Source organism: Vespa velutina, chromosome 9 (genome assembly GCF_912470025.1).
Source record: "Vespa velutina chromosome 9, iVesVel2.1, whole genome shotgun sequence".
Classification (NCBI taxonomy): Eukaryota; Metazoa; Arthropoda; class Insecta; order Hymenoptera; family Vespidae; genus Vespa; species Vespa velutina.
The window spans coordinates 2,246,580-2,260,927 of record NC_062196.1 but is presented as its reverse complement, the minus strand read 5'-3'; the positions used below and the strand labels follow the sequence as shown (position 1 = coordinate 2,260,927).

Below are 14,348 nucleotides of genomic sequence, written 5' to 3'. Positions count from 1 at the left end.
TTTTATTTTTGCTTCTTTTTTTATTCTTAACTACTTATACCTAAAATAGAACAAGTTTTAAAAAAAGAACGAATAACATTATTGGGATATGATGTTCAAGTTTATTTTTTCGTTTTTCAATTATGACAACGTAATTCAATTATGAGTAATTCAATTATAACTTTAATGATACGCCAATTTCTTCCAAGGCATTTCCGGTAAACGCTATTTCCTGAGCGCAAACAAATAAATGGGTTTACTACTTGAAATGCTACTATGAAGATCGTCGACTTCTCTTATCGCGATGAGTGGCGATGCTAGATATCCATTCGACCAACGCTCGGTCATTAGCCCAGTTTTCCTATCGTTTCAAAATCCTTAATTTTTAAGATCAACAATGTTTCCTATGGCCTTTGTCTCAATTAACATCGTAAAATTCTTCTATCAGAGTGATTCGAATCGAATGGATATCGAGATCTATATGATAGTAAAAAAGGAAGATTAAAGGATATCTTTGGAATAATTGTGTTGATTTTTATTTGTTCAAAAAGGAAGAAAGGAGAAAGAGAGAGAGAGAGAGAGAGAGAGAGAGAGAAATTACTCACGATCAGCATCATTCCTCTGCACCGTATCCCTCTCGAGAAAAGGTTGTAGGCTGAATGGGAGCTCTTGACCGTAGAATAGAATCCACGTCGTGGTTCTCCCAGGATTTAAATTAGGAAACAATTTCATTAGTAGCCCAGAAGGTAGCGCGAGTTCCTTTGTTCACCAACGCACAGTCCGCCGGTTTTATTCATCTAGCGAAAATGCGGTAAAGGATGGTTAAGTTGGTAAGCGTGGGAGAGAGAGAGAGAGAGAGAGAGAGAGAGAAGGAGAGGGAGAGAAAGAAAGAAAGAGAAAGAAAAAGAAAGAGAGAGAACCGTCGGTTGGACTTGAATGCAAGGGTGGTAGTTTGGACGAGAGGTTGAGAAGGGTTGGAGTTCTCTCTGCCGGGCCATCAACTGATTGCACACCCCGCGAGACGTTGCCGGAGGGGTTACTGTTGGTGGCATTGCTACGTGGATGGAGAAGGGAAGGAAAGGGTGCACGTAATTAAGCAAATCTCTAAAAGAGATATTCGGATTTAATTACGCGATGTAATTTGACATCGGTTATTCATAGTTGATGCGACGATTAAACCAATTTAAAGGCGGTTTCTTTAAACTGTATAATTTATTACCTCAAATATGTATTTTTTTTTTCTTTTTTTTTTTTTTTTTTGAAAAGTTGTGAGAAACAGACTAAATATAGATGTACAAGAAATTACATTGATTTGTATTCCCTTAGCAAGATTCTTCATCACTCGTTGCATTACGGAACAATGATTTCTTCGAGTACAGTACTATTGTTGATTTCATAAAGGCTTTGAGGTCTTCGTTTCGAGAAAGGCAACGATCGTTGGGTAGCATCAAGGGTGGATGACGAAAGGAAGTGGGGTTGGAACGCGAATAGGAGCGAATTGTCTCGACGACGTTCCACCACTCGTCTTTGGATCCGCTTACAAAGCAGTCTCTCTCTATACGGAAGGTCCAAAGCGAACACCATCTAATCTAATCTCCGTTACGACGAGAGATGCCGAGTTCAAATCGAACTTGGCAGAAGCCTTGGCCTCCCGGTTTCTCTTCTTATTCTTTTTCTTTTTCTTCTTATTCTTCTCCTTTTTCTTCTTTTCCTTATATTTCTCCTTCTATATTCGACTTTCCCATCACCCTCGAAGGGATCAAGATAGGGTGCTCGTGCAGTAACCAATCTTTATCTTGATTATGCAGCGCCAACGCCACCGATCCGGGCCAATCTCCAGTCTAAGGCGTTGCCAAATAAGGTCGTAAGGAACCGAGGAAGCTATCGATCACACTGTTTTAGAGCCCGTCCCTTTCCCTTTCTCCCACTTTTCCATTCACTATCTATCCATCTACCTATCTCTCTATCTCTCTATGAATTCGACCAGCTCGTACGATTTGCAATGGAGAGCAGGTTCGACGTCCGCCTTTGGATGCGATATGCGAAAGAAAATGCGATCGCTGCAGCGAGTTAATGGCTTCGATATACCTTCGCTTATCGGCCTTTACGAAGCCTTTGAGAATCAATTTTTCTCTTCCCCCGGTCGAACGATAACGTTAATATCTTTCCTTCCTAGTCTTGCTAGATATTATCATTTCGTTGTACCAACTATAGCTGATCGTGTCATGAGAATATCATTATAGTGTAATAAAAAGTATAGATATTCTAGGAAAAAATAAATTTGAGATTAAATTGATATGACGGAGAGAAAAGTAATTGAGAAAGTAGATAAGAAATATAGCATGCCATTTACATTTTATTTTAAATACTTTCTTATATAAGCATTTGACAAAAATCATTAATGTAAATAAAAAGAACAAACATTAATAATCAAAATAACTGAAGAACTCGCTCTGTGATATCCGTAAAAGTTCGGTAAATTGATGTTAGTTTATGATTTTATTAACAATCCGTTATTTGTTAAGAGAAGAAAAAAACAAGAGATTGAAAGAACGATTCTAAAAAGATTGCAAATATAAAAAGTTCGAACGAAGAATAAAAGCAAGAAATGTCAATTAAATATTTCTTTTTGGTTTCAAATTGCAATATATTCTAAAATCTAGATTCTAGCGTTAACCGTGCTAATTAAATTAAATTCATTACGCTTGGTTATCTCCAGTGCCATTTAATCGGAAATTCGATCACTTTTCCGATTGACTTTTATCAGCGCGCTGTTCCGCATTTTGATCGGTTTTCGGTTTCAATGAACGTTCCGGGTGTTATCGATAGTCGGTTTTGTGGCTAATTATTTAGATACGTTTAACAAAATCGTTGATATTTCAACATGATTACGTCGCGGCACGTGCAGCGGTGACAATTTGTTCGCGTCAGCAAACTGTATTGCATATTTTCTTATTGAACTATCGCCATTTATTATATTGGATAAGATCGTTTCTAATAAAAACGTGAGATTTCTTATTGCAAGAAGACAGATTCGACGCGGTTCACAAGTTTCTGTGGTATTGTGCCAGTATTGAAAAAAAGACCGAAGAAAAAGTGACGATAGAAAGTCGTTTTCATCATTCTAGATACTCCGTTTCGACGACGTAATGCTTGAACGCACCATTTTCGTGGTTGTCAGAGATAATTTTTTTGTAAAACTGACGTTTTGAAATGGTGTACATTTATTATGTATATTCATATATAAGAAAACATAGAAACATTTTTAATGTGATAATTTGACGTTGTGAGATACGTGTCAAGTTTCCGTGATTATAATTATTGTTATATATTTAGTTAACGTAATAATATATACATTGATCATTGTTTTTTATTATTATAATAATGTATAATATTGATAATAAAAAATATATAGGAATACATACTAAGAGTTTTTTAAAATGATCAAAATGGACAATAAGCATGTTTGAGTCAAAGTGTACCATTTCTAATCATTTTAAAATAGTATATGAATGGCGAGTATGAGTATAATAGTAGACGTAGTCGTCAATGGGAGAAAGTGTGAAAGGAAGTCGAGTTCATGAAGGCACGTTCGTCGATTCTCAGAGAATCGGAGAACGTCAAATGGAGAAACCGAATAGTCTGAGTGGTCGTACGGAGGAAAGTAAAATCGTCGGAAACGCTCGATCCGTGACGGAAGTAATGATCGAACGATATTTAAGTGAGAACCGTGGAGTTCGAGTTCGTCAGTAGCTGAAGCCGGATGTGAATGGATGTCAAAATGACACGCGTCACGACTCTCCTGCCGATTATTTTCCTTCTTTGTTGCTCCTTTTTACTCCAGAAGATATGTCACGCGAAAGATTTGCAGGCCAAGGTTCTAAATAAATATGTTCTTCCAGTAAGGGATGTTGAGAGTCACATAGACCTAGAAGATGATCTAGAAAGTGCTGCAACAGAGCACAAACAGCAAGGACATCATCATAAGGTTGGTGGTGGTAAGGAACATCATACCGATCATCACGAGGAGCATGGTGAAAAGGGTGATAAGGGTTACAAGAGTTATCATCATCATGATAAGGGTGATCATGGTAAACACGATAAAGAACATCATGCTGGACATCACGAGGAAGACGGTGGTCACAAGAAAAGTCATCACGATTTAAACGAAAAATACGGAGAGCATCACGAGGGAGAAAAGGGTCACAAGGGTGGCAAGTTCGGGGAAAAGAAGGGCCACAAGAAGGGGCACAAGACGAAGGGTTATCACAACAAATTCCATAAAGATGAGTATCACAAAGAGCACAAGTTCTATGATGATTACCATAAGGGTGGCCATCACGAGAAGCACGGTGATTTCCATGGACACCATGAGAAGAAGGAAGGTCATCATAAGAAGGGCGAACACAAACATTCGGGATATAAGGAGGATCATCACGGTAAAAAGGGACATCAAGACAAGGGCCACAGCGACGAGGAACATAAAGGACATCATGGCAAGCAAGGGCACGAGCAGCATCACACTCATCATGATTCCTATGGCAAGAAGGGTGATCATCATTCTGGAAAGAAGTATGGTTTTAACAAGGATCATAAAGGTTAATTTTTACAACGAAAGACATTTAAAGAGACTCTTAAGTTTAAGAGCAAGAAACTTGAAATAGATGTGTTTTTTTTTTGTAGTTGGTCGTATCGATCTTTCTACGAATGAAAATTTTTAGGAATTATGTAGTACGAAAGAAATAATTTCTTTACTTAACAAAGATTACTATTATTTAAGAAACAATTTATCGGTGGTTACTGATGAAATAAACGTATGACGAGAAATTTTCCTTAGAACATTGAAAGGTAAATTCTTAAAACTTTGGTATAGTTTTTAATTTGCCGGTCGAAAATGATAAGAGCATGAGAGTTAAAAGTAATAATCGGATATAGGATATATTTAACGCGACTATCTTTAACATGCAAATGTAACATGGAAATGCAAATATTCATGGGCTTGTCCTATCATGGAAGTGGTATTATAACCTTGGCTACATTTAATATTGTTAAGCGTGGATTTTAGCATTTGTTTTCATTGCGCCTCTTCTGATAACGTGAAACTAACGATAATAGTAATCGTAATAATTTACAATGATATTATTGCAACGATAACAGAAATAATCAGACTAACATAATATTTTTGTACGCTTCGTTTCGTGATAATAGAATAATAACATTATCAAGGAATAATTTTATAATAAAATAGAATTTAATATAAAATATTAAAAATAAGATTGTATAAGTAAATATAAAACACATAAAGGATATAATTTAATATCTCTGAGTTTTTTCTTTGATAATGGAACAAATAAGCTTTCTCGTGGCTCATATTTGAACGATAGTAAGTAGCTGCATTACTGTTCAGATGGCAACGCGATATTGTGCCTTATAGGTTTGTCGTGATTTATTGCGAACGTTTTCCTTCAGGAGTTTTCTTACCTCTTTTTTTGAAGGACTCATATCGCAATAAAAAGATTGTGGTGAATGAAAACTGCACAATCGAAATTTTCTTTCCGTTTATTTTCTTCCTTTTGAAAATAAAATTTCACAAATGCTTATAAAAAATCTATACATTTTCAAAATGCAATATATATACGTCTATGAATACATTAATTTTGATTATAAATATATATATATATATATATATATATATATATATATATATATTTACATGTTTTATCGTTTAGTTTAAAGTATCGAACCAGTCAATTAATTTTTTTGTTCTGCTTGGCAATCATTTGTATCAAAGAAACAAGATATGCTTATGATAATTAATAATCTTTTTATAAGAATTCATTTCAACAAAGAAGAGAACTTTCTACTGAGAACAATTTGAAAATTGGTATAGATCATTGAATGAGAGATCCGAAAATATTAATCCGAGACAGTGCTATCGTAAGATATTAGCATTTTTTAATTAAACATTTTTATCGATTCGTTCAAGTAATTATACCAATTCGATGACCTACATACCATACCTATCATTATAGGGCGACATTTTTCGTGTTTGGTTCGTTGGATAAAAATTTGGAATTTTGCTGCAGAAAATGACCAACAAAAAGCTTTCTCACGTATTCCCCATCCCCTTTATCTTTTTTCTATCTCTTTTTCGACCCACATAGCAGGATACTCGCTTTTTGCTAAATTGACACGTCTGCTACGATATAAATGTTTGCATGATTCTAATATATTTTGTCTCTCTCTTGTCTCTTATATTTTCATATTCGTGAATGCTTTATTCGTTATTCGCGTTTGAGTATGCACACACATTATGTCGATATGTGAACAGGCAGCCGGTGTAACCCGTCGAAAACACGTGTTCGCGTTAATTCGAATCTCTGGCGCCTTCTGCATCGGAAATGTTGGCGCTAATAACGCGAAAGAGAGAGAGAGAGAGAGAGAGAGAGGGAAAGAGAGAGAGAGAGAGAGAGCGAGAGAGAAAGAGGTTCAACCTATTAACTAGGCGTAGCAACTAAAGCGAAACGTGACGTTACATAGCTACCCTTCCTCATAATTTTGATGAACGAACGTTTTACACATCATTCGTTAATACTTTATCAATTGATAATCCCATATATCTATATTAGAAAAATGAAGTAAAGTATCTATTAAATTTGCTTGCACGGTTATATTATTCTTTAACGTAGAAGTAAAAATATTTGTTGGATATAGCAAAACTTTATTCTACACGTAAAATAAAAATTATTATTATTATTAATAAAGTCATTATTATTATTATTTTTATCATATATGTATATATTTTTTTAAATATATATACATATATTATTTGTATGTATTTAATTTATATATTAAAATAGAAATTAATACGTTCAAATTATTGCTCTTCAATTTTATATTGCAAAAAAATAAAAGTCAAAAAGAAAAACTTTTACTATCCAGATTATAGAATATTAAAGATATACCGTACACGTATATCACACATTTTAAGGTAGTCAAGAAAGAGCAGCGTATAAACAAGTTAAGCTTGGCCATAGTATTTAATCCGCGAGCTTACGACCATCAAAAGAGCTCGCCTTATGCGGCTTCACGATGCAATTTTCATTACATGACTCTAGTACGCGGACGCGTTTATTATTCGTAAGGTTGCTGCCATCTCGTGAAAATTTTATCAAAGGTTCTTCTGCTTATATAAGACAAGCTTAGGGTGGTGGTCTCGGTATGTTGCTATTGTCTGGCATCAACTAACCCGTCTAGCCGATTTCTCTTTTAGTGGCGAGAGGTCAACAACAATGAACTTCGAGAATTCGTAGGATTTTCATCAAGTTATGTGACTAAGTAAGTTATATCGTCTTATTATTTCTTTCTCTCTCTCTCTCTCTCTCTCTCTCTCTCTCTCTCTCTCTTTCTCTCTCTTTCCTTTTTTTTCTTCAAGTATATTTTGGCATGAAATTTTAACAAGAAGCTATGACCAACATGTATATATATTAATCAATTTTCCTAAGAACAATACTGTTACATTCTGCGTATAATTATTTTTTTCCTTTTTTCACGTGTAATATTTTCCTCGTTGAGATTAGTAATGTATAACGGAAAGATCCACTTAAAACGGAAAGTTAACCGATAGCATTTTTAATATTTATCAAAAGATTGCTATTCTATCGCGCCATTTTTGAAATATTATGATTCTTCGAAATTTAGGTCATCAATGCGTTTATTTAACATCTTTGGAAACATAAACAGTTTAGATCTCCAATACTTCTGCTTATAAAAATGCGTTCAATTAAGTACTTCTAATCGTACGTCAGTTAGTACATCGTTTCGTAACATAATAAATTCCTTATTAGATATTAAATCAATCAGAATTATAGGTGTTAGCATTTTTATGTAATAGAAAGAGAAAAAACAGATCTTTTATGTTGGCAAGTTCCTTATGTGATGAGTTAAATGCGTCAGAAAAAGGGAAAGTCAGAAAGGAATAATTAGAAAAATTTGGAAAATTAGTAAGTATTTGTCATTCTGTAAACCCAATCACTAATTAGTTAATAATTTTGTGATTATCTCTTAAATTTATATCTTCCATTCTGTGAAACATATAATTAATAAGTCTGCATTCTCTATTCTATGAAACCAGTAACTAATTAATAATTCTATATTTTGTATTCTATGAAACTGCTAATTAATTAATAATTAGTAAATAAGTCTGTATTCCGCATTTTGTAAAAACAGTAATAAATTTATAAGACTGGAATAAACTGAACATTCTATATACTCTTATAACTCTTACTGAACGTTATCCGCTTATCATCGAGATGAGAATTCATACTTGATTCGTTACAGCGCTCGTAGAGAAGATAAGCAATTTGAAATCTTTATTTTTCTGTGCTTCTTTTTTCATTTTATTCTATCGGTTTATATCTCCATTCTCATATTCCATTATCGAATTTACATTCTTTAAGATTAATCTCTGGCTTTAGAGTAGTAGAGGCTTTATGTTGTAAGACGTAACAGTAAATTAATCTGATTTTTTCGAATTGATAATACAAGTACATAAATGTGTCAATAATCCGTATTATTTCGATAAAATGATAGAGATTATTGTCTACATTTTTTGTGAATTTCTAATCATGATTCTTCAAGCGAATCCAATTTGTTCCAATGTTCAAGAAAGGCGATCAGTTAGAGATGTGAAAGCGAGAGAACGTAACTGACTTGAAACGAGTCAAATAGTAGGTCAAAGTTGGTGGGAAGCGGCAGGACATCCACCACTAGAGTGCTAGACAAGAACGAAGGGGATACTTGCTGGCTTTGCTGCTTCTGACTAGTAACTTACTGCTATTTGCATTGTTAATTAATAGCTATTATTCTCTCTCAGAGAAATTTCATTCGAAAATCATAGCATTAAAAAAGGTTTAACGATTTTTGGTTAAACGTGTACGTCATTTCATTCGATTAACTATCTTGTACGTTAACAATACAAAATAATTGGTCTAAATATTACAATTTATTTTTATAGAACTATTCTCAACAAAATTAATTGGAAAAAGTTGATTTGATCTGTTGTGAGAGATAAAGAAGCACATTTCAAACTATATTTTTTTATGTACGATATTTATAAGTACGATAACTGAGAAACTGTTAAGTATGTACATTTTATTTTTACTTTGTTAAAATAAAGAATCTTTCTATAAAGAGATGTAGATAAACAATCAAGGTTACTTGTTTTAAATTATGTTCATCTATTCTAGTGTATTTACCTTACGTAAGTTAAAGATAAAACTGATTTGGTATGCGTTGTGTGTGTGTGTATATGTGTGTGTACACAGTAATGGTAGATACACGGTTAACATTTCTCTCATATCACGTATCACGTACGCATTTAGTATACTGCTTCTCTTTCTCCTTTTGCTTCTTTTCCTTTGTACTAGGACCACTCCAATTACATTAATTAATCCGGCAACGCGTACGTGCGACGCAGATCGAAACAATGGCGGATACCCGCTCTTTCGTCATCGTTAAAATGAATAGCTGGGAACATCAAGTAGGCTGCACTAGATCGCACGAATGCGCTACCTCTAACAAACAATGCCTCTGGCAAGATCGGAAGCTCTCATAGATATACAAACAATATGTATACAAGTATACCATATTCGTTAATACTATGACAATTTCTAAAATCATCCGTACGTATTCAAATGATAAGAACAATGTTCGACTCCGTAATTAAACGATTATTATATTGATTTCGATATTTTCTTTCTTTATCTTTTCCTTTTTTTCTTTTTTTTTTTTTTATAGAAGATCGTATTGTTCAGTGTAGTTTAAGAAAAAAACTTTCTTAGAATATTTCAGTTAAATTTAATTCAGTTTAAATTTAATTAAATTTAAATCTAATTTCAATATCGCAATTTAAAAAGCGATATAACTTTGGAATTATTTTAATGACAATAAAAGCTTTTCCATTCTTACACGGTTTTTTGATAATAATATAATTCTAATGATACCGAATGTTTACGCGTAATATTTAAACGTGTTCATGCGTTCTTATGATTATTGATACATATTTAAACGTATATGAAAACCTTATTAATGTTTTTTCTTGAATAAAATATGATAAAAGTGTGATAATATGCGGTATAAAATAAAATATGAAAGGAGATCCTAAAACGCAGGATCTGTGAACGGTTTTTATTTCAATGGAGATCAAAGGCTTTTCTACGCGAATGAATAAAGTGAAAGTGTTTATCTTTAAGCGCGAAGAAAAAGCTTATATCTCTAGAATAATCTTTTTACTATCTTATATAACAGAGATAGTCCGAAAGGAATTTCATGTCACTAACCGACTGTAACTGATATTTTCATCGTAGCTCTTTCTTTGTTATTAAAACAAGTAAAAAATCGATAAACAACACTTTAGGGACGGTCATTTTATTTCTAACAAAAACAATTTATTTTTAACGAACAATTCCAACTTATTAATTAACAAAATTAACAATCAACAATTTATAAATATAAAATATCATTTGAATTCCGTTCCGAAATCGTACGGGGGTTAGGAAAATTGTGATCGGAAAGTTCAGGAGAACAACAAATCGAGTAAAAGAACAGCTGGTGGTATCTCCTAATTAGATGAGTTTCTTAATGGCCGTGTTTGTATCCCCATTCTTTGTGATCTTCGTGACCACCCTTTTTACCATAATGAGAATCGTGATGGTAATGTTCATCGTGTCCACCGCTGTCTTTATGACCTTTATGATCGTGATGATGATGTCCCTTCTCGTGATGGCCCTTTTTACCATAATGATCTTCATGATGGCCATGATCATGATGTCCTTTCTTAAAGTGACCACCTTTTTTGTGACCATGCTCGTGATGATGACCACCGTGATCTTCGTGATGACCAGAGTCGTGATGCTCATCGTGGAATTCCTTATCCTTCTTAAATTCGTCAAACTTCTTTACCTCATGATGCCCTTTGGTACTGTGTCCCTTACCATAGTGTCCTTTCTCGTGGAAGCTGTGGCCCTTTTCGCCTTTTTCTCCTTTGTGATGTTCTCCGTAATATCCATCATCGTGATGATGATGCTTCTTGTGTCCTTCGTCTTCGTGATAGTGTCCCGAATGTCCCTCTTTGTCGTGATGTCCTTTCTCTCCCTTATCATGATGATGATAACTTTTGTAGCCTTTATCTCCTTTTTCACCATGTTCGTTATGATGACCGGAGTGATGCTCGTCCCCACCACCTTTTTCAAAATGATGGTGGCTGGCAGCTGTTTCTAAATCCTTCAATCCACTAATATCTCTAGCCAGGGCCAGTGTGACAAAAAGGGCCACTGTTATCAGAGCACCCCGTAAACCGATCATGTTGTTTGTTTAGCAGTATGGTTGATATTTGGTAAGGTAACCCACTGCCAATTCAAATGCATCCAGCTGATGCAGGTGACGGGATGGGATCTCGATACCAGGCCGATTAATTTATACGTTTCGTACCCAGTCCAGCGCTATGTATTGGCAGATGGAGGTGGGTAAACCACAACAGCGGTGGTGGCGTTTTCAGCTAGGTTCCTGTGGTGGGAGTGAATAGCTTCGGTTTCTCTCTTCGTTGCGCTATATAGAGATCGTCCTTTTTTCGGTTTGATACATTTATAACGTTGTTTTCTGCTCTCATGATCGGGAAACGAAACGGTCTCACTGAGTTTTGTTAAAGAAACTTTATACGTAACCAGTTGGTCAACTTTTGAAAAAAATTATATAATCAATATTTTATGACTTTTTTTTATAACAATTATTAATATCAATGGTTAAATAAGAGAATTCAGTTTAAATAATATTTCTACTATTACTTATATTCTAATATTACTATTATTATTCGTTATAATCAATATTTATATGAGTAAAATTTATAGTCACTGAAACAATTACAAATATTTTGTCGATTATTTCAATTTCTGTTTTAATATTAAAGTGATATTATGGAAATAGATCAAACAAATTTATATTGATTCTTCAAAATTACTACGTTAAACCATTTCACATACCGTTACCGTAACATAATTTGTTGTGCGTGCTTTCGCATAATTAGTTTTTGGTATTAGCTGATTTATTATCATACGTGCTGGAGAATATTAAACTGGATTCGCTATTCGATATGTGTATCGTGACACTGTGCTAATGACGATTATCCTCATTAGTCACATTAAAAATAAATATTTTATATTGTTATAATTATAATGGTTATAGGAGATTATTTATCCACAATAGAGAACAATATTGTAATAATATATTATACAGTTTAATAGAAAAGGAGTATTAAAAAAAAATTTGATTACGCTAATAATTTTAATTGTTTGCTACGATTGATATAATATTAACATATTATTCTTCAATTTTGAAAATCAACTTATATCATAAAGAATTTAATATTTGATATAATATTTAATTTAAACACAGAGAATGTTTGTAACGATACTTAGAAAAGAATTGAAGGTAAAAAAATAATAAATTAAACTCCTCATGTAATTTCTGACGTGAACATAAATATAGTTTTGTATATATAAAGCTCATAAGTAGATTGATAATTTAATCAATCGGTTATTTTATTTAAATAAAATAATAATTATTATCTCCAAGATTTATGCTGAAATTAAGGATCATAGGAGTGTATATAAAATTGGATCGGAAATTTGTAAAGAAAAAGATATACGATATGATTTGTAATTCTTATATATTTTAATTATTAAAATTAACAATTCAGATCGATTAGGGATTAAAAGAGTTTAAAAATAATCAACGAGAGAACAAATATTAACGATGCAACAACGTTCGAATTACAATAGGATGAACTTGTTGCGATAATGATTAGCGATGGTAGCCGCCGTGACCACCACCTCCGCCGCCATGACCACCACCTCCGCCGCCGCCGCCGCCACCACCTCCGTGACCACCACCGCTCGAGAATCCGTGAGATTTCCCTCCGTGATGTTCGCCCTTCTTTCCGTAGTCTTCGTGATGATGATAGTGTTCCTCATGACCATGTTTTCCATGATGTCCCTTGTGATCCTCATCAAAGTGTCCTTTATCGTGGTGGCCCTTCTTTCCATGATGATCCTCGTGATGACCGGAGTGGTGATGTCCACCCTTTTTATGATGTCCCTCTTTGCTTCCGTGATGTCCATGATGGGATCCATGTTTCTCATGATGTCCGCCTTTGTGATAATCATCATAGAACTTATGTTCTTTGTGATATTCATCTTTATGAGCTTTGTGATGATACCCATGAGTTTTTTCTCCTTTTTTGTGACCCTTCGAATGACCAAATTTGGAGCCCTTGTGGCCATGCTCATGCTCGTGATGATGGCCGTGATGTTCGTCCTCTTCGTGATGTCCCTTCTTATGTCCACCATGTTCGCCATGATGTCCCTCGTGATGTTCTTTACCATAATGGCCATGATCGCCTTTCTCGTGATGGTGAGAACCCTTGTAACCCTTATCTCCTTTCTCTCCGTGTTCTTCGTGATGGTGTCCATGGTGCTCATGGCCACCACCAGATTCGTGATGACCTCCGCCACCGCCGCCGCCGCCACCACCACCGCCACCGCCACCACCACCGTGGTGATGGCTAGCAGCTACTTCTAGATCTCGTTCGTCTTTTGCATTCTTTGCCGATGAGAAATCGACAATCGCATAGAAGAGAAAGAAAGCCAGACATATCCGAGACACGTAGCAAGCCATTGTTGGTACTTTGACGGACCAACGAGTACGATCGACTGACCAAGCTTCACTACACCTAAGCTTATATACTTGTTGCTCCGCTCCTGGATTCGTACGTAATCACTTTCGTTCCTTCTCATCGACTTGTCCACAAAGTGAGTTTCGCGTTTCGTAAATCTTCTTTCTATCATCTAGCGCCATCAGCGAACGTGCTTTCTAACGTAAGTACTTTCAAAGCTTTTCGTAGAATACTTCTTTATTTTGTTTGATCAAAATCAAGTTTGAAATATAAATATAAGAAAACCATTGAAGTTATTAAAGGAATAAGATATAAGTTTAAATCATAACTTTCATTTCTCATGGTATTGTTGTACTGTTCTTTATCACGTAAGTAGACCAAAGGTTTGTACTTTATATTTTGATGGTAAGTATTTTTACAAATACAATAGAAAAAATGCATCGAAGGAAAGCAAAGCCTTTCAATCGGAATTATATATTCAGTAAATTTAGTATTCCTTCTTTTTTGTACTCCTATAACTCCTGCGAATAATATGTATCTGAAATAAGTTATAATTAAGTTGTTTTTATCTATAATACTTCGATTGTACAATGGCTTTTTTATAAACTTTTTATCTCGTTTTATCTTAGATTTTCACTGC

The 14,348-nt window shown here is 34.3% G+C and overlaps 3 protein-coding genes across 3 annotated transcripts; 1 reads left to right on the top strand and 2 right to left on the bottom strand.

The window, feature by feature from the left end:
• The first annotated feature begins 3,528 nt into the window (after positions 1-3,528).
• On the top strand, positions 3,529-4,582 carry LOC124951715 (histidine-rich glycoprotein-like). The gene is made up of 2 exons (XM_047500520.1): positions 3,529-3,720; positions 3,824-4,582. The coding sequence occupies exons 1-2, from the start codon at positions 3,529-3,531 to the stop codon at positions 4,580-4,582; spliced, it is 951 nt and encodes a 316-aa protein (XP_047356476.1).
• Positions 4,583-10,617: 6,035 nt separating this feature from the next.
• LOC124951714 (histidine-rich glycoprotein-like) lies at positions 10,618-11,343 on the bottom strand. Its single transcript, XM_047500519.1, has one exon. The coding sequence runs from the start codon at positions 11,341-11,343 to the stop codon at positions 10,618-10,620; it is 726 nt and encodes a 241-aa protein (XP_047356475.1).
• Positions 11,344-12,837: 1,494 nt separating this feature from the next.
• LOC124951713 (histidine-rich glycoprotein-like) lies at positions 12,838-13,710 on the bottom strand. Its single transcript, XM_047500518.1, has 2 exons — positions 13,587-13,710; positions 12,838-13,538 (listed from the first exon to the last, which is right to left on the bottom strand). Exons 1-2 carry the CDS (start codon positions 13,708-13,710, stop codon positions 12,838-12,840), a joined length of 825 nt encoding a protein of 274 aa, XP_047356474.1.
• Positions 13,711-14,348: the final 638 nt, after the last annotated feature.